Here is a 23,377-nt window from a genome sequence, read left to right as displayed (position 1 = left end):
AATTTTCATGAGACAAATTCTTAACAGACGGAAGTAATTATTCGTTTTACTAATATTATAAATGAAAAACCATTCAACTGATATTTCCGTTCATGTGTGAATAAGGTTTGCGGTCTTTGGTATTGTGCAATAAACATTTCATATAAAGTCAATAAATCTTTTGTTCGTGCGTCCAGTAAATTCTGGAAAATTCTCTTTTGAAAGCTCAAAGGAAGCATACGTGTCGCAGCTTGATGTTGTCAAGATAAATTATCAGAGTTATTTCCCTTGTGTGTGCGCATGCTCACATAAACAGCCGAATACTTGTTTTGCAAACATCATGGCGTCTCGTTCGAAAAAATTCGAGGACTTAAACCTTTCAAACGATGAGGTGAAGAAACTAGGAGAGGCTTTAAAAAATGAGGAATTTCGGAAATTATTCGCCGAGTATGCAGAGGAGATTTCTGATCCTGAAAACAGGAAACGATACGAGGCAGAAATTCAACAACTCGAAAATGAGAAAGGTATGGACGTGCAGTTTATTCATCCAACCCCTGGACACGTGCTTAAAACAAGCATCGATGGCAACAAAAAGGCATTTATTAACATTTGTCATTCTGATAAAATTCAAAAGCCAGTGTCGCAGCCTCAAGTCGATAGTGATGGACGGCGTGGCATTAACTGGCAAATCCCACATTCGCATGTTCCTCCAAGGGACGATGTTGACAAGTCGAAACAGAAATGTCGGGTATTTGACGTTGTTTTCCACCCCGACACCTATCGCATGGCTGATAATGACAGGTTTAGAAAGCTCGTTGAAGACACTGCAATTGACGGCATCGAAAGTCAGTTTGGGTGTAAAGTTGACAGGACCAATCTCAAAAGAATGTCCAACATAAAGTTTAAGGGTACACCAACAGCATCCATAATTCGGTCAAGAACAAAAGAGGGTCCAAAAATAGGAAAAGACGATATTCTAAATAGCATGCCTTATCCTTACAGCGACCAGACTAGTAAAGAGAAGGCTGAAAAAATGGCTAAAGATGTCAAGGAAAAAAAGAAAACCTCTAAAACTGTCAAGTTTGATGATTCTGAGGAACCTAAATACACAATACTGCATCGCTCTGATTTGGATTTACAGGAATATAGAAATTCTCCAGACTCCCGACCAAGTACTAGACCAAAAGAGCTGGAAATAACGATATTCTTGCCTCTATTGTCATCAGCTAAAGAAGTTGACCTTGATGTGTTTGAGCAGAAGCTGACTCTGAAATCCGAGAACCCAGCAAAATACAAGCTTGACTTGAAGTTGCCTTACCCAGTTGACGATGACCAGGGGAGAGCCAAGTTTGACAAAATGAAAAAATGTCTTGTAGTAACACTGCCCGTCATCCCCGATAAAGTACCCGAGATGCCACAATTTGATGGAGTGACTACAATAAATGGTGTCGCTGATGGTGTGGAGGATTCTGAAGGCCTTGTTGCACCACTTATTCAGGAAATTTCAAGTAACGAAATCCCTACAGAAAGTTCAGCTGAAACAAACGGTGATGAACCACCTCCCTTGGAGGAATTGACGGACACGGTTGTTGAGACTTCCAATTTGATTGAAAGTGAAGCAGCAAAGTCGTCGACTGCACAAGCTAAAGTAATGGACATTTCATATTCATGTCCTGAGTTTACATTCAATCAAGATCAAGGTGCAGTAACCTACATTCTTGCTGTCAGAAATGTGAAAGTTGAAAACATATCAAAATCATACAGTTCAAAGAACATGCTGCATCTAACACTGGTGTCTATAGGAGACGGAGGGTTTCCTTTGCATTACAGCTTCTGCGTCAAGTTTGCAGAGGACCACACTTTTGTGCCGGAACACTGCAGCGTTGATGTCAGCGATATGAATGTTGTAGTCCTGTTGCTGAAAGAGCGCAGCTGTAGAGGCATCTGGGATGCCTTCCTTGCCGGGTCGTCAAAAGACAATTTACAGGTATTGTTTTAGTATACGTGTAGCATGTTGCCAGGGTGTACAATTTCATAATTCCTGAGTACCAATACTAGTGAGTTGTCTGGAGGCATATTTCTAAATCAAATTACATTAGCTGTAATATTGAATGTTTTCACTAATCCAGATGAAATAAATCTGCTTGCAAATAAATATGGTAGTGGAATTGTACACCTTGTGAGTGTGATGTAAATTTATCTTACTTAAATAATAAATATTAACATTAACCATTCAAATGAAACGGTCCTATTTCCTGGAGAACAAATAACATTTGATATTTAAAGCCTTCTCAATTCAAGACTTTTAGTGGAAAATATAGAGTCAAAGTATGAGATTGAGGGATGCCGCAGGTTTTTGGGTCATGGCCTGGTCGAGAGAAATCGGAAACTTCTTTAACTTCTGTAATTCTTACAGATTATACTGATACAAATTAAAGATATCAAGGCATTTTTTAAAAACAGTTTCCAAAAACCTATGGAAGGCATCCACACTTTTACCAGTGTGAGATATCCTTGCATTGTCTCACCCTAGGGTTGAGGGGGGATTCCCCTTTTCATAACAAAGGTTGGTATGATGTCACCTCAACAATCCAGCAATGTCACATCAACCCTGAACTAATTAGCCTGTAATGTTAAAATAACATTATGTTTATTATACAGTACATAATGGGTGAACAGGACAAGAGAAAAGGAATCATTCACCCCCTTGAGGGTGAAAGCCTCCTGTTTGGCAACTTACGAATCTTCCCCCCTCAGGTTGAGATTTCCCTATCTCACCCCAAAGGGGGTGAGCTATTCTATTAATTTTGTCTGGGATTTTACATTTGTCTTGCACACAATAACAATTGAGAAGAACCTTAACCAGGTCAGTGTGATGCCACCCATCTCTTATCTGATTGGCTAAAATATTTCTAGTCTGTATAATAATAATTTGAGCTTCGATTCTTATATATATATATATAAACCGCTTTATGAAAACCTAGGTCGTAGGTAGTCTCAAAGTGGTTCACAAATTATTATCAATGGTTATGATTATCGGGCCTTTGCAACCAGCCATTAAATATCATTCTCAACTACCTGGCCATGGGGAGTATATACAGCCTGTGCTACCATGCATTTCGGCACTCGCAGCTAGCATTCAACAGTTCTAGCACTACTCAACCACATACTCATTTACAGCTGAGTAGACTGGAACAAACGAAGTAAAGTATCTTGCTCAAAGAAACAACACACTTTTTTTACACAGTGTAGTGATCTACGTGACTCGATCCCGCAACCATTACCGGCAGCATAGCAATAACAAAATCAGTCTAATAAGTCAGTTACTGATAATCCTGCATTATATTATATAGCTGTTCTGTAGGAGTCCTAAATTTAGCTGTGAAGTAATTATAAACAACACACACTTTCTTCTTAACAAGCTAATATAACAATTGATATTTTAGATTATGGGAAACCGCATCTTTGCTAGCCAAGTGTTCGCTTCGTATACGCTCCACTTACCCTTGTCGGATATAGCTGTTTTCTCATAATTCCCTCTGAGTTATCGCTCTTCTCCCAAAACACTTTTAACCAATCAGAATGACTGTTACATACACACTCCGTTGGCGTGTTGACAAAAGCAAGTGTATGTCGAGGCGAAGTATAAATGACAGAGCAATATATATATAGAAACAATCCAAAGGCAGCACACATATTTTCCCAGGTCATTTACATGTGTCACGTAGTCGATTTTCACAAGGATTTCCACCAACTGATTTTAAAACTCCAGAAGTTTCCCAAAAGATTGTGCACCTATTTTTTGGGGTCAAAACACTGACATAAACGACAACTTGCTTCTGTACAGGGCGTCACCATTCCTGTTTTCCTTCGTCAACAGCGCTATATGTAAGACGCGATTTCATTGGATGCGAGCGATTGGCACCGCACGCAAATTTGAAGGCTCTGTAAACACGGCTATATCCGCCAAGGGTAGGTGGAGTGTATGCAAAGCGAACACTTGGCTAGCGAAGACGAGGAACCTGATTTTTCCTGTACATTGTACATGTATCTTTTTCACCCAGAGAGCCTGATGGTGCTGTCTTGCCATATTGGTACACGGATAAGTTATGACACTGTTGCAAATATCAATGTTTTCACATGTTGATGATTTTCCATCAAATATCATATATATATATACATTTGATGAGTATGGCAGAGTACTGATATCTTTCACTATAATGGTTTATTCAATTTACTGATTACGAGGTGAAAAAACTTTTCAGGTTTTGAGGATACATACCTTCAAGTAGTTTTGATTATTGATAACAACATTGCAAAAACAAATGAGGTTTGTAGAAAAATATCGAGAATCGGATTCTGTTACAGGTAATTGCAATCTCCGCTGATTTCACCTGCATTGGGGTTTTTTTGCTCAGTTTTACAGCCGAGTACAGGCTGTTTCCCCTTGCTAAAAAGTGTCTTATTTTCCCAAAATGACCAATTAATAATGATGAATATATTAATTCCCAATTTCAATAAAAAAAATAATGCTTTTTGTATTTCTCAATTCATTAAAAATAACAGGCTGTTGTAAAATTAAGTAAAACAAAACACACTGACCTGTGACAGTGTGCATGCATGTGTTATGACACTATTTTGCACATACGTATATATTGAAGACGGCCACGGTACCTCCCTGTTCATGAACAGGTACAAAATCTTTAAGTTCTGTCTATATTACAATTACTGTTACACATCTCACTGAAATAATACATCTATATTTGTGTACATGACCTTTTCATTTACAATCATAAATGTACCGGAGTATACATTTCCCTGTGGACACCTTTAATTTATAGCTTATTTAATGAGAATTTAAGTCTGGGCACTGATCATGATCATGTTTGACCAGAAGGACAATCCAGGAATCCGGTTGTAGATTTGACTATATATGTTATAGACAGCAGTTCAGGTTATCACTCAAACATTTTGCACAGGTTTCCTTAGAATTCATATGCTAGAGACAATGGGGATGCCCTTATGAGCTTAAATGTTTCCTAGCTAATATAGATCTAGATACCATGGAAACAGCATCAGAAAAAAACAATTACATTACCAGATCATAAATTGCATTTCCAGGGCTATATCTCGACAAGAGGCCCAATAGGACTGTATCGCACACCTTTTTCAAACATATATTTGGTGATTGTGTTAATTTCTTAAATTTGCATGATTCGAATGGGTAATTTTTGTCTTGCTGCCACGAAGAAGCGGTAGCGCCTGAGGCTTAAGTGTTGCTTTTGCGACGGCGTCAGCATTAAATTTTTGAGTTAAGTTTGTTTCACTGAAAGAATAAGTGCTAGACCAACCAAACTTGGACCATAGATGCATCAAAGGTAATACATCTTAACCCATGCATCCAAGGCTGGATGCAGCTTATAATTACCTTTCATGGCCCATTGATGATCTGATGACATTGTCATGATCAGTATATCAACATTAAGTTTTTGTGTTCAAGTAAGTTTCTCTGATATGTGCATTGATGGCCATGTTCAAAGCGGGGCACAGGCGAGACATATCAATCTGAATGGGCAATTTTTATACGCCCGTCAAATGACGGGACGAATTATGTTTTCACGCGGGCGGGGGAGCACACAATAGTTTCCACTCAATAACTTAAGTTTGGTAGGAAGGTTCATTGCCATAAAAGCTCGGACAAGTTCAATAACCAAAATTAATTGTGAGTTATTTACAGAGTAATGGCCCTTAGTAGAATTGCCGAAACAGTTTCTGCTCAATATCTTGAGTAGCTTTGAATGGATTAATTTCAAACTTCATAGGAAGGTTCATTACTATGAAAGCTTGCACAAGTTCGATAACCATTATCCGCTTGTTATTAATTAAGGGAGTTATGGCCGTTTATAGAATTGGCGTCACACTTTCCGCTCAATAACTTGAGAAATTTTGAATGGATTCATTTCAAACTTCAGCCATAATTTACGGACTTACGGTCTTTGGTAGAATTGTTGGAACACAATTCCTGCGCAATAACTTTATGCACTTACGGCCCTTTGTGGCAAACTGCTCATTCAATATCTGATGGGCATATCATGTACCGCTTCGCGGAACTCTTGTTCCAATTTAATGTCCCTATATAGCTCATGATCAGGGCCCCTATTTTTACTTACTGCTATTTCCAGAGCATGCATATATGTCAAACACTTTTGCAGATTTATTCCTCAAACTAAGAACATATTACATGTACTCCGTAAAGGGAGGTGCTTTTTCCAATCAATAATAAATATTTGAAATTATTTTGAACCTATAGCGTATGACGCTACATGTGTATTTACAATGATGTAATAATGGCCAAGTCGGTCAATCAGAATCATTTTAATGTAGCTATATATACATGTATAGCCATGAATTCAGGGGGATGGAGCCAAATAGGTGAAAATCTTCAAAATCCTACCCCTTCTGTATATATCGGGGCCTTCTGTATATATAGGGGCCTTATGTATATATAGAGGACAAGGGGTTTAAAGTTCAACCTTATTAGTTGTATATTAATTAGAGGATCTGAAAGCTCAGAAGAATTAATTTTGCATTTAATGTGAATGAAAGGTATTGTGACTTCCAAACCCCCTCACCCCTTGAGCTTCATTCCAACACCCTCTGTAAGTTTTGAGGCCAAGTAGTAGAGAAAATCAGGTGGGTTTTTTTACATAGTGAACTTCATTTAATATGTATTTAACAAATACTGTGACTTACTGTATAGGCTTGTATTTATTTAAGTGACCTCACTTGATCAGCCTAAATAAGGATACATATTATATATATACACACATGTACATGACAATGCATATATACATGTATAATTATACATTTAAAATTGTAAATGCATTGTAACACATACATTTGCCCTACATTTACATGCACAACCGATATCTAGCTACTTGAGCTAGTGCCTGGTAAATTGGCAAGGTAATTGCTGGCGTTATAAATGTATTGACGTTCTAGAAATTACTCTCATATGTCTATTACAGTTGTAACAACAGAATCAGGTCAAATGTTTAAATCCATTGTATACCTGCAGGGAGCTCGCGCAGGTCAACAGAAAATGTGTTGACCAATATATACAAGTCATACACTTGAAATGGTCAAGTATTTTAAGCCATTGCACAATACTTCAGCTGTTGGCTGTACGTGTGAACTCGTAACTGACTTTAATTCTGTCACACATTGATTGGCTACATACAGTACATGTGTACATGTAATTACAGTAACGAATATTGGTGAAAACATCAAAATTATTTCCAAATGTGATTTTTGGACAGTTTGGAGAAGAAAGGGGCCATTTAGATGTAGAAGAGTGATCAATATCTACAATTTATTTATGGGTCCTTCAACTGGATTGCTATAAACAATATGTCCCACAATGTTAAATTTAATAATAATGTATTTAAAGGGGCTGGTCGGGGGGAAAAAGTCATATTTGCTAAAATGGCATACACATGTTTAAGGTAATAGGATTCTGTCGCCATTTCTCAGTAGAATTTATTCAAATTTTGTAGTTATATTGCTTGAAGTAAAGAAAAATTTCTACCCCCAAAAAAATATAGGTTGTCAGAATTTTAAGGATTTTAAATGGAAATTTATGTAAAAAGGAGTGAATTTTGAAAAAAATTGAAACACAATTTTTTGCAAAATAATGTCAATAAAAATGATACTAACATAGATTATTATTGCATTAATGTATATCAATTTCATAAATGCTGAAATTGTGTAAAATTAATTATCTATAAACGATTAAAAATTGACATTTTATAATGAAACCATAAACACATAGTAATTGCATGCAAGAGTTATCGTTCTTGAAAAACTTCACAGTAGTGAAATAGGTAGCCGGTTTCCTGAAGTACAGAAAAATGGACACATGTGACTCATTGATTAAAAAACAACTGAATTAATGCCAGGATTGCTTTGCAATACTTTAATATTGAAAGAACACACTGTTCTGTCAATAATAAGCATGTAATATTCATCACTTTAATAGTAAACATTAGAGTATGCGGAAATTGTGATACTGTCTCCCTACATTGGATTTTCAACTAGGGATGTACTTCCTATTTCCGTTTAGCAATACACTCCTATGACCTTAAAATACCTTATGAAATATACTGATACAAATTTTCTGAAATTCACTCCCTCGAGAGTAAAAATTATAATTATATTAAAGAAGTCCTAAATCGTCACCTGACAGTCTAAAACTCTCAACTGACCTGGATCAGTGATGTAATTTTACCGCACGCGCATCATCAACAAGGCCAAATGTAAACATCGCAGCGAAAGAAAAAGATGCATGCAAAAGTCATGACAGGCACGAGGTATCAATACCGTTATATATAACAACAACATATAGGTAGGAATACTACACTTGCATCATACATGAACTTTGAAAACAATTATTTACGTATAGTATTGCTGTCTTGTCCGCTAGTTGAGTCCAACATGGGACATGACGGCGTGCTATTGTTGTTATCTTCACTGCCTCACTTTGGAAACAACCACGTGACATATATAAATTGATCTGCGCTAAATTTACGCGGGGCTTCCCCGAGATTTCAGTGGTCAAAACTGGACATTGCAAGCAGAACTCGACCATCATATTGCCGTGGTATAACTTTTGGAAGGCCAGAGAACACATTTAGACCCATTTATGTTGTAATTTTTTCCCCGACCAGCCTATTTAAGGATTTCTGGACTTTTATGTAGATTTATCACTGATCCAGCACAGGTACTAGCCTCGTCTGTCAATACACCTATAATATATTCAAGGTGCATATTTTTGGCAGAAAACATTTTGAGTTGACCAGGTCAAGGTTTGAGTTATTTAGGGGTCAAATTTCATAAGTGCTATTTCAAGATAATGACTTCAAAAAACTTCTTCTAACGTTCTACAAAGTCTAGAGTCCTACTATTTGATACATAACATGGTCAGGTAATTGGTTATCAAGTTTGTTATAATAATTGACCTTGAATCAATTTCAAGGTCACAGAGGTCATATATTTAAAAATATTGAAACCACTTTTACTGAATAACAAATAATTCCAGGGTAAGGATGTTTGGCAAGAGGCATGCTTGAATGAAGGGCTTTAAAGTGTGTGGAAATGAATGACCTTGACCTACTCAAATTATAATTTCAAAAGTTAAAGTTAAAAACTGTTTTTATTTTTGTGCCACTTTGAAGTTTTCTCAGTACTCTCAGTACTTTTATTTATATAAAGACACACAAAAAAAACATTATATTGAACAATCTTTTTCTATATTACCAAGAAGCAAAAAGGAATATTTTTGTTGCAGAATCATAGTGGAATGATGGGTTGTACATTTGTAGGTCATATGGCATGGGTCGAAAGTGTTGTTCTTATTCTGAGGGCTTTTCACCATCAGATTCGTGAGATTTTGGCATCCAAATCTTTTGATTGGTTGCAGGCATGTTCAAAGTCTTTCAGGTATATTATTGTAGGCCATGATTTACAGATGTTATTGCAACATTTTCAGGTATGACAAAAATCAAATATGGCTGCCATTACATCATATGTCAAAATCATAAAACCGCCTTAAATGAAAACCGTTTATTATACAGCATTTATTCCTGATATCATTTCCAGATATTGCTTGGGGCTAACTTTTTCTCATAAAATGTTATTAGAAAAAATGTTAAATTAAAATCCTCCATGTGGGATCAAAGGTCATCAATTTTTCAACTATTTAAAAAAAATCTTTTTGCAGTCGATGTGAAATTCCATCCCTCTGAATCAGCTGTCTTTAGTTTTTCTTTAACGTTATGTCCTACGCTATTTTGAATATTTCCTTCGATCTCAAAATCTAATACAAGTCTAATAATACATGCTGGTAATACTACATCAATAACTACCCACTCTCAATTTTAAAAGTATGGATAGTTTACATCTCTCCTGCGGTGGGGATCATCAGCCTTTCTTTTGCATGGCAAACCGAACCGATATAGACAAAATGCTAGTTTCAATTCATCATCCTCTTGTACATAGTTGAAGGACTATATATGACTTTTACGGACTACCTTCGTATACAACAAACGCCCATTGGGCTACCTTTATTTATCCCCCACTACCCAGTCAGCTACTGTAGACTTGCACAAGTTCATGCCTGATACTTGGTACACTGCAAATTTTCTTACTCAAAGTCGCAGCTGTGCTCTAAGGAAATTTTCAGAAATATCTATTAATTGTTAGAAGCAAAAGACCACGATCAAACCCAAATAAGTCCTAATGGTGAAAAGCCGGTCAAATTGTTAGCCAACAATTTCTAGTTGTAAATGAAATTATTGACAATATATATATAGCTGACCAATATCTCCTGCTCGGAAGATTTCCAAATCAATAAAAGATGGAGGCCTAGCGAATGATGAATTTATAGAAACATAGGTTTTGATTATAATGCATCAGAATGAATAAATTAATATTGAATAAATTTTTCATACTTCTGTAATTAATTAATATATATATATATTTCTTTATAGAAAGTAAATGGTATTGTATTGTCAGTTGATAATTTTGTACAGATAGAATGCTTTTGAATGTTTTACAGTATTGTATACCGAAGGTAGTCAGTGATTGTTTTCACTCAGTTTTGCTGCCGAATACAGGCGGTTTCCCATAGCTAAAAAGTGCCTTATTTTTCCAAAATGACCAGGAACTGAAGAATATATTCCCAATTTCAATAAAAATAATGCTATATTTTCCCAATTCATAAAGGAACGTGATGTTGTAAAATTTAGGTCACAAAAACACTGGTAGTATTGGAGGCTACACTGATGAACAGCACATAGCTGCATTCTGTTTCTATTTCTGTGTGGGTGGCATGGGTGTATACTGATTTCGGTGAAATCGCCAGTAGAGGAGTTTAACAGAACTTGGTAGACTTATATAGCATGTGTAGACTTTATAGCATGTGTATTTTATGCACAGAGCGGTTACTATATACATAACATATAAATACAGGCTTACTCAGGTAGAGCCGACACTGTCAAGGTCACTGGGGAATGGTCCAGGCTTGTAGAGCACATTTACTGTGTAGGCCGGCCTACAGGTGTAAACAAGCTGTGTGTTTTACCAGGAAAGCATGCAATCTGTGGAGACTTTGAGTAGATTGTGCTTCTGAACTGTGTCCTGGTGTGGACTGTATGTTATGGAGAAGTATTGTACAGAAGTAGGATATTAGCATGGAGAATACTGTAGTTACACAGGTAAAGCCTATGGGGTACCATGTACTACTGCAGACAGGGCTGTTAGTGGTTCCGAATATATTCCTCAAAACACTGCGCGTAGCATGGACAGCTTTTGTGTGGATATGGGTAAGTAGACATACTCTGTGTGTAGAGCTGTACATAGCTAATCTATTTATAATATTGTATTGTAAAGTACAGTATTTCACAATACTGTACATAGGCCGTCTAAAAGCTATATAGAACTTAGAAGCTGTCTAGTTAATTATTAAGTAAATTAAAACTAGGGTTAAACTAATTAGTGGCAAAGAAAAGATATTTTCTGAATTTTCCAAGGAGGCGCTAAGGCATTTATATTTGACTTCTAGTTAAAGCTTTAAAGATAATTAAGGAACTGGATTGAACAACCTTATTCAACTTTTTTGGATTTATGAAACAGTTATATGTGTAGACATTGAAAATTAAAGCAAAGTTTTTCCACATACTACAATTCCATTTGTACTTCCTGTTACTAAGTATAGCACATAAAAAAACCGTCAACAGTTACATCATGCTATCTTTGTTATTTTATAATTTATATATATATATATATATATATATATATAACGTCGTGTCATACTGAGCTGGATTCTATTTTGGAGCTTATTAAGGATCCCTGTGCCACTGTCAAAAAATGTACCAGTAACTATAATGCACTATAACAAAACCATGCTTGCTGAACTTTCATGAAGAAATATTGAAAATAAACAAAAAATATAAAAAAATCAACTATATGTATAATGTTCAGAGTGTGAAAATTCTAAAGGGCCAGAGAACTTCAATATATTTTTTGTCCTGGGGGGGAAAAAATAACTAATATTAGACGAGAGAAAGTTTGACAGAGCAAATTGTCATGCTGATAAATTACATCGAAATAACTCATAGTACATTGCACTTGTAGTAGTACAAAGCCCAATGGAAGTCTCTAACCTGCCATGCATGGTATATGTATAGCTAGCTCAGTTGATGTCCCTTAAGTGTTTGAATTAATTGTACCCCGGCAACCAAGTTATTATACCCCCGCAACCAAGTTATTATACCCCCGCAACCAAGTTATTATACCTCCGCAACCAAGTTATTATACCCCCGCAACTAAGTTATTATACCCCCGTAGTCAAGGGGGAGTATACTGGAATCACCCAGTCTGGATGTCGTCCAATAGAAACTTGTCTGGAGAACTCCTCCTTAACAAACAGATGGATTTCATTGAAATTTTACTTGATTGATCGGTATCTTATGTAGTTGTGTACCGGCGTTTACATTTTGGATTTCAACCCTTTTGATTGAGTTATGCCCCTTTGTGAGAAATATTTGTCCGTGCAACTCCTCCTTAACTAACATGTGGATTTCTTAAAACTTTGCAAGAATGATCGGTATCTTATGTAGTTGTACACCGGCGTTTAAATTTAGGATTTCAACCCTTTTTGATGGAGTTATGCCCAAGGTTATGTGTGATCAAATACTTGTTTATTTTTTTGTTATTTTTGTTTTTTGTTTTTAATAAAATAGTGATTAACTAATTACTGGTGGAAGACTACATTGCTCTGCATTAGTAAGCCTTTAGCTTACAGTTCTGGTTTATATAGGAGCGTGGGTATTAGTTAGCCTTTGGCTTACAGTTCTAGTTATATCAGATAAACACTGTAAGTGTGTTACAGAGCTGAGTTAACTCTGTGTAGGTAGCTATAAAACATACTCCAACAGTTTAATACAAAATCTCCGACAGACCCTACCAAAGTACGTCAGACATACTACAGAACAATGTGGACAAGGCTCAAATCAATAATTAATTATCGGAAAATTGATTGATTGAGGCTCGTGGCAAGATCTGGCTCTCACGACTGTCCGACACTAAACGAATGGTCTTTCACCCTGACCCACATATACAGCAGTTTGGTTAGAAGGCCAGGATATTTTTGACACTATATATATCTGCACGGTTATATAATTAAAATCAATTACAAAACCTTTTTTCCCTTAAATGGCAATTAAAATGAACATTCAGGTAAACTACCATAAAGTTGAAATATTGTACCATTTGGGTCTATTATAAATGCTCAAGTCATTTTCGGCTTAATATTTATATGTAGTCCAAGTAACACACATATTACAGTTAAAAATAAAGGAAATAAAGGAAATAGGAATTCCAGGATTGAACTCACTCAGGAGACCTGCCAATCCAACATTTTACCGATGTAAACTTTTACCGCTAATTAGGAAACTGTGACACACATCATCAAATTGAATCATTAACTCATTCACCCCCGAAATTTCATAATTGACTATTCCAACCTTTGAATTGGAAGATTTCAAATATGTCTTCAGGGGTGAATGATCATGAGTTCATACCTGGTCAAAGGAAATAACTCTAAAAGTAGAAGAGCACCTTTGATGTTGCTTTATAATGATCGATGATAGAGCTGATAGAAAACAGGTCTCTAAAGTTGAAATCTTCACAGCTGTAATTGGTCTGAAACATGCACATTGTAGCCTTTACCTTGAATCATGCACATTTTTGACCAATCTGAGTTTTCAGATTACCTCATTTATTCAATCTTCTTTGGCGGCCCGTTTCTAGATAGCTATCACTATACACGTACCTAACAATGATTGTTGAAAAAATAGATGTGATTGTGGATAAATATCTTAGACTTGCATGAATGCACAATAGTATTAGGCAATCTGTAAATATATAGATTTTAAATTTGTTTATATATATTGGGCCCTTCAGATCCTATTCAATGCTTAATAGATTGTGTATCGTTCCCAAGTGAGTCCTTAAGCCATTGCATATACATGTACCTGGTATATAAAGATAAGATCATAGAATGTTATCACAAAAACTACTGTGAACTGCTTGCCTGTAATTTTAAACAAATCTTTGTGTGCAAGTGATGTTTGTCACAGATGGGGAAATCTTCCTGTTACATTCCTATTACAATACATGATATATATAGCCCTGATGACCTTGACATTGACCGAGATTACATCTGTCTTGTTTACCTCCTTGATACATGTGTGTACAATGTGCACAGATAAGTGTTGTCCTAGACGGCTGGCTGGGGGAGGATTGGTCCGGTTGACAAGTGATATTTAGTCCTATAAGTTACCTATAGCAGAGAAAGGTAGGGGAGGATCGGCTGGTGCGTGGTCAAACTTTGACGATTTTACAGGGTATGTTGACTGTAAACAAAAAAATATTTTCATAACATGTGAATGTGTATCAGTTAACTGTTGATTTTATCTGAAAGCTCTACAAGGAAAATGAAAATGAATGGCGTACAGATTGATGAATACATGTAGGATGTAGAGTAAGGATACCAGAAATGATTTATTTTGTAAACAATGTTTAAATCATTTCCGACACAATTTCCGTCCTCTTTGAATTAGTTCGACTCCAAACTGAAAGATTGGTCATCCCCACATCTGACTCTGGGGGACTAGGAAATCACTGCCCTAGATTTCATCATACACTGTATCCATAAATCTGGCATGAAATCAATGTTGCTCCGACCAAAAACGAGTTATTTATAATTACTTGTGAAAACCAAGAGGATCAAGTATTCAGATGCTGTTCAATGCGAGTAATTAATGGTGTTGGCAACAAAAATACTGGCAGCTCATAGGAATATTTCAACTATACATCTGGTTGGACTGTGATCATGAGCGTGTATTTTAAGATCACGCTATGATGTACATGTGAGGCCAGCTGGTTTGGCTGGAGATCAGTGGAGGTGATGCGTAGATTGTGTTAGCTAATCAACACAAACTTGTATTTTTTGGTTCACAGGAGTACCTGTTCATGACGGAGTCCAACCTTCAGAGGGAATTGGCAGAACTGGAGGCAGAGGCTGCGCTCCAGAAGCAGGATCAACATGCAGCGATGCAGGACGCGCCAGTGATTCAAGTCACAGACATGACGCAGAAACGCCTCCAAATAAACATCAAGGTTGGTGTAGTGTTAGGTGCAAAACAGACTCATGTTGATGTTTTTTTTGTGATGATTATCATAAAACATCTAAAAAATAAGCTTGTCTGAAGTTTGTATAATACACTGTGTGCATTTATACTTTATGCCTCAAACACAGGTACAGTTCATGGACTATGCACATATATATAGTATGGTATTATGGTTGAATACATAACTGAGGATTAGAAAATATTGGTAAATAAATCATTTACAAGGCCTATCCAAGAATTAGAAATTATTGGTAAATAAATCATTTACAAGGCCTATCCAAGGATTAGAAAATATTGGTAAATAAATCATTTACAAGGCCCATCTAAGAATTAGAAAATATTGGTAAATAAATCATTTACAAGGCCTATCTAAGAATAAGAAAATATTGGTAAATAAATCATTTACAAGGCCTATCCAAGGATTAGAAAATATTGGTAAACAAATCATTTACAAGGCCTATCCACGGATTAGAAAATATTGGTAAACAAATCATTTACAAGGCCTATCCAAGGATTAGAAAATATTGGTAAATAAATCATTTACAGGGCCTATTTATTTTGGATAATTGGGTTTTGCCAACATTTTCAAATTAGGAGTTGTATATTCTACCGTGATATATAAACATCAATAACTAAAAACAATTTTTGCCTGGTATTATTGCTGATCAATATGAAAAGTTGTTGCATTGCTGACTTGGTAAACTGAATGTATATATGCATAATTGATTTTGACTCCAAGGGAAACACAATTGTACATGTACTAGGTAGTAACTGTATTATCAATTGTTACCGATACATACTGTATAACACGAAATGTTCATGGGTACTTTCGTGATATCCTATATTATTAAACAGTAGACACGTATATCATTCAAATTTGTTGTATTTATTTTTTGTGGTTCTATAGCAACCACGAAAACCATGAATGTTTATACACAACGAACATTTCATGTTATACAGTATCTGGACATATTATAATGACATCATTTGAATATCTAAGGCTAAGATATTCTTCAGTCTGTTTTGAGTGATGATTTAAAGATGTCTGAATACTTTGATTTCAGAAGTCTGGATCTACAGAGGAGGCAGAGGATGGGGATATTGAAGAGGTTCCTTCCTCGGCTGAGATCCAGGTCGTCCATGAAAAGGAACCACCCAACCTTCACAGCATTCTCAAAAATCGGTCCATGTCGGAATCAAGCGAGTGTGATGGCTATGGTAGTAGCAACAGCAGTGGTAGTCCCACTAGTCCTCGCGACGAACCTTTCGGCCTCCGGAGATCGGTATCCTTCAACGAACGAGTGGACAAGACTACCTTCAAACCCGGGACAGCTGTCACTTCTATGACATCTACTTTGAAGAATAAAAGGAAACGCAACAGGAAGCGTGAGGAGAAACGACAGTTGAGGTTGAGGAACAACAGTGGAGGGTCAGAAGGAAGTAGTGGAGATGATCTTGATCACCGTAGTAGCACTGGCGAGTCACATAGTGAGAACGACGAGGAGGGTGACGAATCTATAGCACCGCCTATCGATGAAAAGATTGAGGAGTTGGAGGAATCTATAGTCCCGCCGAACAGTGAGACAGAGAAATGTAGAGCTCCAGTGGTCAGTTCAATGCCTGAGGAGAAACCCAGTAGGGAAGCACAACTTGTCCAAAACATCAAGGAAAAGTTGTTGAGAGTGGAGGAGGCAGGTGTAAAAGACGAGGATAGTGATGATGACGGAGAGAACATTGAGGGTGGGGTTAGTTCTAGGACTAACACAGAGCAACACAAAGTTGTAGATGTGATAGAACGGGAGGGAGTCAATGATAATCATGAACGGACTAAAAGTGCAGACAACAAGAAAGTTCAGGGTGTATGTGTTCAGGAAGACGTGTTGAGTGTGAGTGGGGATAAGGAACAACAGCAGCAGGCAGCAAATCAGGGGGGACCAACTCATCAGGCAGCTACTAGTCAAAAGGACCCGGCGGATGTGACCATCTCTCCAGGAGATGTGATAACACGGGCAGGTGTCCAGGACCTCCTGGGGACGGAGCAATCTGTGATAAAAGTGACGGGGGAGGAGAGAGGCAGTGGGGACGACTCGGGCGTGGAGAGCAACACAGAGGGAGGTGGGGAGTCCAGTCCAGCCGACAATCAGGTGGAGACAATCCTCAGCTGGAAGGATCCACCCTCCAGTGAACACGCCACAAAGTGCTCATTCGAGTTCTCAAATGCAGTCATGTTTGATCTCGACGTTGACTGATGTTAAAATACAGGGTTCATTATAATGTTACTGTTTACAGTTTCAATGTCTTGCAGTGTTATTTTGGTGTCAAATGGGCATACAATGAAACCCACAGGCCTGTAAACAGTATTGAATGATGTATATGTACAGGGATCAACCGTTTGTAAAAAGTATCTGATCCCAGTTCCCTGATCTATGTTCAAAGGACATGTAAAAAGTATCTGATCCAGTTCCCTGATCTATGTTCAAAGGACATGTGTATATAAAGTCTGTGTTACATGGTTGAGGTTCAGATGTGTTTGAAAAATTTATGAAGCAAAATTTTAACTGGTCTCATATATATATATCCCAAGTCTGATGTTTTTTTGTTGGAATAGAGGATGAAAGTATTGTTAGATTTTTGGTTCTTTGAACTTTTTTGTGTTTACTTTCAGCCTAAATTTAAGGTTTAACTCCAGTATATATTAATTTTATATAAAGAAACCAATTTTGTAGGGCTAAGGTTAATTTTATATTCCATAATTGGTACTTCAAATATTTTTAAATTCCAGAGACATTTGAATATGTAGACATTTTTGTATTGCAGAAATACTTGTGCAGATCTAGAGCTGTGGATAAAAAGAGTACTACATGTATTATCAAGCAGTGTCATTTATAATATTAAACAGTGTCATTTATGTAGTCTTACTGAAAAGTCATAAAATTCAAAATATATTTTGAAATTTCGAATATTTTAGATTCAACTAGATTTTTTGGACTTGCACTGTGCTACCATATTTATAAACTAATGGAGGTTATTTTTTGATATATTTTCTACTATTTTCATAGAATATTTTTCTATTGGTTTTGTTTTAACACCCTAGGGTGTTGTGCTTTCTTTTTGGAAAACAGGCCCCGGTTTCCTTGAGAACCTTTTTTGGGTAATGGTTGGGAGGGTTGCGGATGGAGAACAGAGTTCAAACTGACAGTTTCCCAAATATCAAATTCTGTCACTGATAATATAAGTTATCTGAGTTCCTTACATCAACAAGTTTTCTGTTAACAATATTCGTGATTGCATGTGAAAAAGTTTAATGTTCAGAAAGTTGTTGCTAATACATATTCTACTTATATAGAAATTGAAATTAGAAGAAAAAAATGTGGAGATTCTGAGTGAAAGAATGAAATCCTGAAGTTGATTGTAAGGTATTACAAGTTGATTGTTTGATTTATCTGTAAGATATGTATTTTAATGTAATCCCAAAATCCAAGGAATTAGATTTAAAATCGACATCATACCTATGAGGTTTAATTTGTAAGTCTCTTATAAAGGAATCTATATTATATTCTGTTTCATTGTTTGTTGAGGACTTAAGTCATCTATGATGGTAATGAAAATATAGCCATGTAAAAAGAGGTTTAACATGTGTACATGTACATGTACTTGCATTTAAAATGCAATTTCTGATTACAGTCGAGCCATATAAAAGAAAGCAACCTATAAACCTATAATTATATAACTGTTTATCATACTGCATGGTTCTTCTGTAAGTACCAGACATAGGAACACTGTGTCATGAACATTCAAGCTACTGTTGATCAAGTAGAATGAATATTGGAGTTGGGGGAGTGGGGTGGTGAGTTTGTTTTGTGCGAATGTATAAAAGACCAGTTATCAGAATATTCAGTTGATCTCAATATAAATATACCAAGTGAAGCAATCAGTAATGTGCAATCAGTAGCATTACAACTGTAGCTTCCATATACAGCTTAAAGCTATATGCTACCCTCCCTTCCTAGAGATATTGACCTCTTTTACAAGAGAGTTCCACATGTACACTAAAAGAAAAAAGAGTTGTTTTATGTTTTTTTGTGAATGGTTATTTTGACATAATTAGTTGGTGACATGTACACATGTACCAGAACAGAGACATTGACAACACTCGGAAAATGATTAATTATCGAACCTTATTTAACATTTTAAAGGGAGACAACTTCAACAAAAGAATTTGATAAAAAGTGATAACTCTAACAAAAGTAATGGGTAGAGAAAATAATGTGTAAAGTAGCATTTACCCTTAAGCTTAATATATCTTTCAGTTTCAGTACATATAAAGTGTGTTTGTCATTGTAGCAGTTGTTCAATCGTTGAAAAGATTGATGATGGCTATTGTAACAGTTTAAACGGCAAAGATAAGTAGATAAATGATGTATTATAAAAAGATGTTGTTGTTAGATCAATTTTGGCCCTGTACAATGTATTGTTGTTGGCCAGGAGGAATTTTTGGTTAAATAAGGTACCACTTTTGAAGTGAAGGTGAGTGCACGTGGTTCCCAGAAGAACAGCCATCCTTCCCTGTTATCATGAAATCTCGGATACAAATGTATATAATGAGTATATTAGTACTGTTTTGTTGTAATGGTAATACCCTAGTACCGTACTGTTTAGTGATTGGTCGATATGATCTGTAGTCAGTAGTTGTAACATCCCAATCAGGACCATGAACAGAGTTACGTTTACCTCAATACCTTGACAAGTGTTAACATTTTGCAGCTCATTTGTACCAAGTTTTTGATATTGTTATAAGAAGGATCTTCAATTCATATCAATTTCATTTGAAAATGTATATGTGTATACAAACAGCAACATTTGCATAATAATTTTCAAATGAATTTAAATGGAAATTCATTCATGAAGTGCCCTGTACTGTTATACACTTCCATAAAATACAATTTGTTAAAACATTGGTTTATGTTACACACAACTTCGGGCATGCAGCAACTGTTAGCCTTTGTTAGCCTTTGTTCTATATTCACTGGTCCCCCTTGTAGGAGGGAGCAAACTCATCATAGTGTCAAAATGTGTTGCTTTCTAACAGTTGGTAAGATCCGATAGGAGAGGGCAAATTTAACATTCATGGGAATATAGTTTGGAAAGCAGGTCCGATAGAGGGCAAATTTAACATTCATGGGAATATAGTTTGGAAAGCAGGTCCTATTGGAGAGGGCAAATTTAACATACATGGGAATATAGTTTGAAAAGCAGATCCGACAGGAAAGGGCAAATTTAACATTCATGGTAATATAGTTTGGAAAGCAGGTCCGATTGGAGAGGGCAAATTTAACATACATGGGAATATAGTTTGAAAAGCAGATCCGACAGGAGAGGGCAAATTTAACATTCATGGGAATATAGTTTGAAAAGTGGGTCTGATACGAGAGGGCAGATTTAACATACATGGGAATATAGTTTGAAAAGCAGAATGGAACAACTTCTAGATGAAAATATTGTAGTATGCTACTAACAGTACCTGTAGACACTGTTCAGTTCCATGATGTTATTGAGATGACAAATTAAAATTTGCTGTCAGGGTTCCAAATCAATTTTACCTCAAGGCAGTCACAAAAAAATGTCATAAAATAGAAAGCATGTTGTCTGGTACATTTATTTACCTTGACTCCAATCTCTATGGAGGAAATATTTTGTCAAAATGATGTTTGTTACAATTATTAATATTAATTTAATAATATACTGAAACAATGGCATGCATATGTATCTTGGACAGTCAAGTCTCGTGCAGAACTCGATTCCTTGTCTAATTATAAACTGGACACAAGAACAATCAAGTCTCATAGCAGAACTCGATGCTGTCTAGTAAACTAGATTGAGCAGAAATCCATTTTTCCAAGGCAATTGAAAACGTTATTTGTAAATAAGTATTCATAATTTCACTATTATGCACACAGGGGCCCGATAATTAATAACATTATGTATGTATGGAACTATCCTACTATGAAGTGAATATCACGAGGTGTTTTAGGGGTTTAAACCACACTGAAATACCAACTTCTAATGAGGATGTTTGTAGATTGGCGGTGACATTTTAACCAGTGATGATCTCAATTCCGATAAAATGAAGTCAGGTCTAAATCTGCAACCGTGTTTGATTATCGAGCACCTGTGCGTACTATAAGGTAATCTGCTGTATATTCTGAATGTCACTCAAGAAAAATAACCATTACAGAATAAAAGTTCACTAGTTTAATATTGACAATACCAGCTTAAAGAGCTTAACCAACAACTACCTGTAATCTGAAACCTGAAAAAAGGTATTGTATGATTATATATAAACCAAAAGGGGTGATGCTATATTCGTGTTCTGATGAAATTTGACTGTCCATGGCTACAAAAACTTTTTTTTTATAAATAAGCCTTTTTGTTAAAAATTAAACAGCATGGACGATTCCATTGTCATGTGTTATATTATAGACAACACTAGTGTGTTTCACAGCATTTTGATACAGTTTTGAGATATTTTTATTGGCTTTTAAATTCCCAATATTTGCCCATCAGATCGATGAAATTGTTGATATTATTATCGTACAGTGATTTGTTAAATGCTGTAAAAGCTATTTTTGAAACTGTTAGTGACTTGAGAAGTAAAACTTGAACTTTATCAAAAGAAGTTGTGTTTTTTATCCGATTAACATGCTTACAGATGTGGATACAGCAGAACACATATGAACTCTCCCTCAAAAATAGAAAAGGAAGGTACAGTACTATTTAGAGATTATCCCTTTCACCCCTTTGTTACTTTAGTAGACTCTACCATGCATTGATATGGATGAGTCCATTATGGTCTACAGTGTGAAAGGGTTATAAAGCTGAAATAACCCGAATTCACTTGATTATTCAAGAGTTGCATCCCTTTGGCGGTCTTTATGAGAATTTAGCAAAGGTCATTAGTCCCAAACAAAACATATACATGTACCTACATGGAAAAAAATCCTTCCTGTCTGAGATATGTTATAGTCGAATTGAAGAAACTGGATTTAACTAAATTCATTTTCATTCATGTGCATCCAAGGAAAAGGATCAATGCCAAAAACTGTTTCTTTCCGGCACGACTAGATTCTTAATGTAAAAACTTCGCAGGGCTAGACCGTGATTCGAACCATGGACTTCAGGCTGTTATATCATCGTTCTAATCGACTGATGAGCTAATAAGTCAACGGAAGTGTCCAGGCCCAACTGTGTTACAATCATATCTTAATCGAAAAAACTATATTGCAGTGGGAAAGTAAAATCGTTTGACTTCCTACCTGCGCTCAAAATTTTATGGAATAGGAAACAAAATATTGTATTTGGCCTTCAAGGACATGCTGGAGGCGGTATGTGGTGTGTTTGCCTCTTTGCGATAGCGCTGGTCCGACTTTAGAGCACTACCTCTCTGAAATACACGCAGAAGGCACCCAGCACAGCATTCCATCCGTTCACATTATAATGCCCATGGGTTAACCAGACGTTCCGCTTACCCTATATGCCGAACGTTTTACAGAAACCAGATCTGTCTTGTTGTTGAAGGACTTCGGCATGTGCCCGGCCAGGCGACAGAATCAACAGTCAAGATTTATACTAATAGAATAGGAAAAGGCTATAACTTTACATATTGTCGCCAAGGTTCCATTATACACTTGTCAATCAATCTGAGGGAGATGGACTAGACAGTCATCTCTACAATTTCAAGAATTTCCATTTGAACGGCAAGATTATCATGTATCGTCAAATGAGACGGGGGAAACCCACCATCGGTTGGTCGGTTAAACTAACGCGCCTTGTCCCATCCAGCCCAACTTACGGCCCCGGGATCATCTCCATCTAGTGCAGGGATCGTGTAAGAGTTGCGCCCCTTCAGCCGGATTAACGAGGCATAGACAAAATTATTTTTGAATTGTACATTCAACTAATTTTGACTGTTTTTCTAGAAGATATACAAATGTTTCTATTTTTGATCCGAAATTTAGATTGTATACCTGCATGTGAAGACACTTTTTCAAAAAAGGGGAAAAAAATGTCTATGTACATCAAAACAATCTCGCATCATGACTTGCGGCGTGATAAAATCGTCTTGCCCGATATAGACTCACAAAGCAGAT

At 36.3% G+C, this 23,377-nt stretch overlaps 2 protein-coding genes across 2 annotated transcripts in view; both read left to right on the top strand.

Annotated features, from left to right (window-relative positions):
* LOC110440589 overlaps window positions 1-23,377 on the top strand; it is a 170,203-nt gene that overhangs the window by 72,997 nt on the left and 73,829 nt on the right. Inside the window, exon 2 of the mRNA XM_021483735.1 lies at window positions 10,653-10,655. The gene's annotated coding sequence lies outside the window, so the exon portion shown is untranslated. The remainder of the gene's footprint in view (window positions 1-10,652; window positions 10,656-23,377) is intronic.
* LOC110440587 (protein kintoun-like) lies at window positions 303-21,684 on the top strand. The gene is made up of 3 exons (XM_021483732.1): window positions 303-1,966; window positions 15,061-15,219; window positions 16,295-21,684. Exons 1-3 carry the CDS (start codon window positions 320-322, stop codon window positions 17,477-17,479), a joined length of 2,991 nt encoding a protein of 996 aa, XP_021339407.1. The 5' UTR covers window positions 303-319; the 3' UTR covers window positions 17,480-21,684.

The sequence above is a fragment of the Mizuhopecten yessoensis genome, unplaced genomic scaffold, assembly GCF_002113885.1.
Source record: "Mizuhopecten yessoensis strain PY_sf001 unplaced genomic scaffold, ASM211388v2 scaffold11185, whole genome shotgun sequence".
NCBI lineage: Eukaryota > Metazoa > Mollusca > Bivalvia > Pectinida > Pectinidae > Mizuhopecten > Mizuhopecten yessoensis.
This window is presented reverse-complemented; position numbering and strand designations above follow the sequence as displayed.

Coding starts and splice junctions, on each gene's coding strand:
- LOC110440587 (XM_021483732.1), top strand. CDS start 320: ATGGCGTCTCGTTCGAAAAAATTCGAGGACTTAAACCTTTCAAACGAT. Junction 1,967..15,060: donor CGTCAAAAGACAATTTACAG/GTATTGTTTTAG, acceptor TTTGGTTCACAG/GAGTACCTGTTCATGACGGA. Junction 15,220..16,294: donor GCCTCCAAATAAACATCAAG/GTTGGTGTAGTG, acceptor CTTTGATTTCAG/AAGTCTGGATCTACAGAGGA.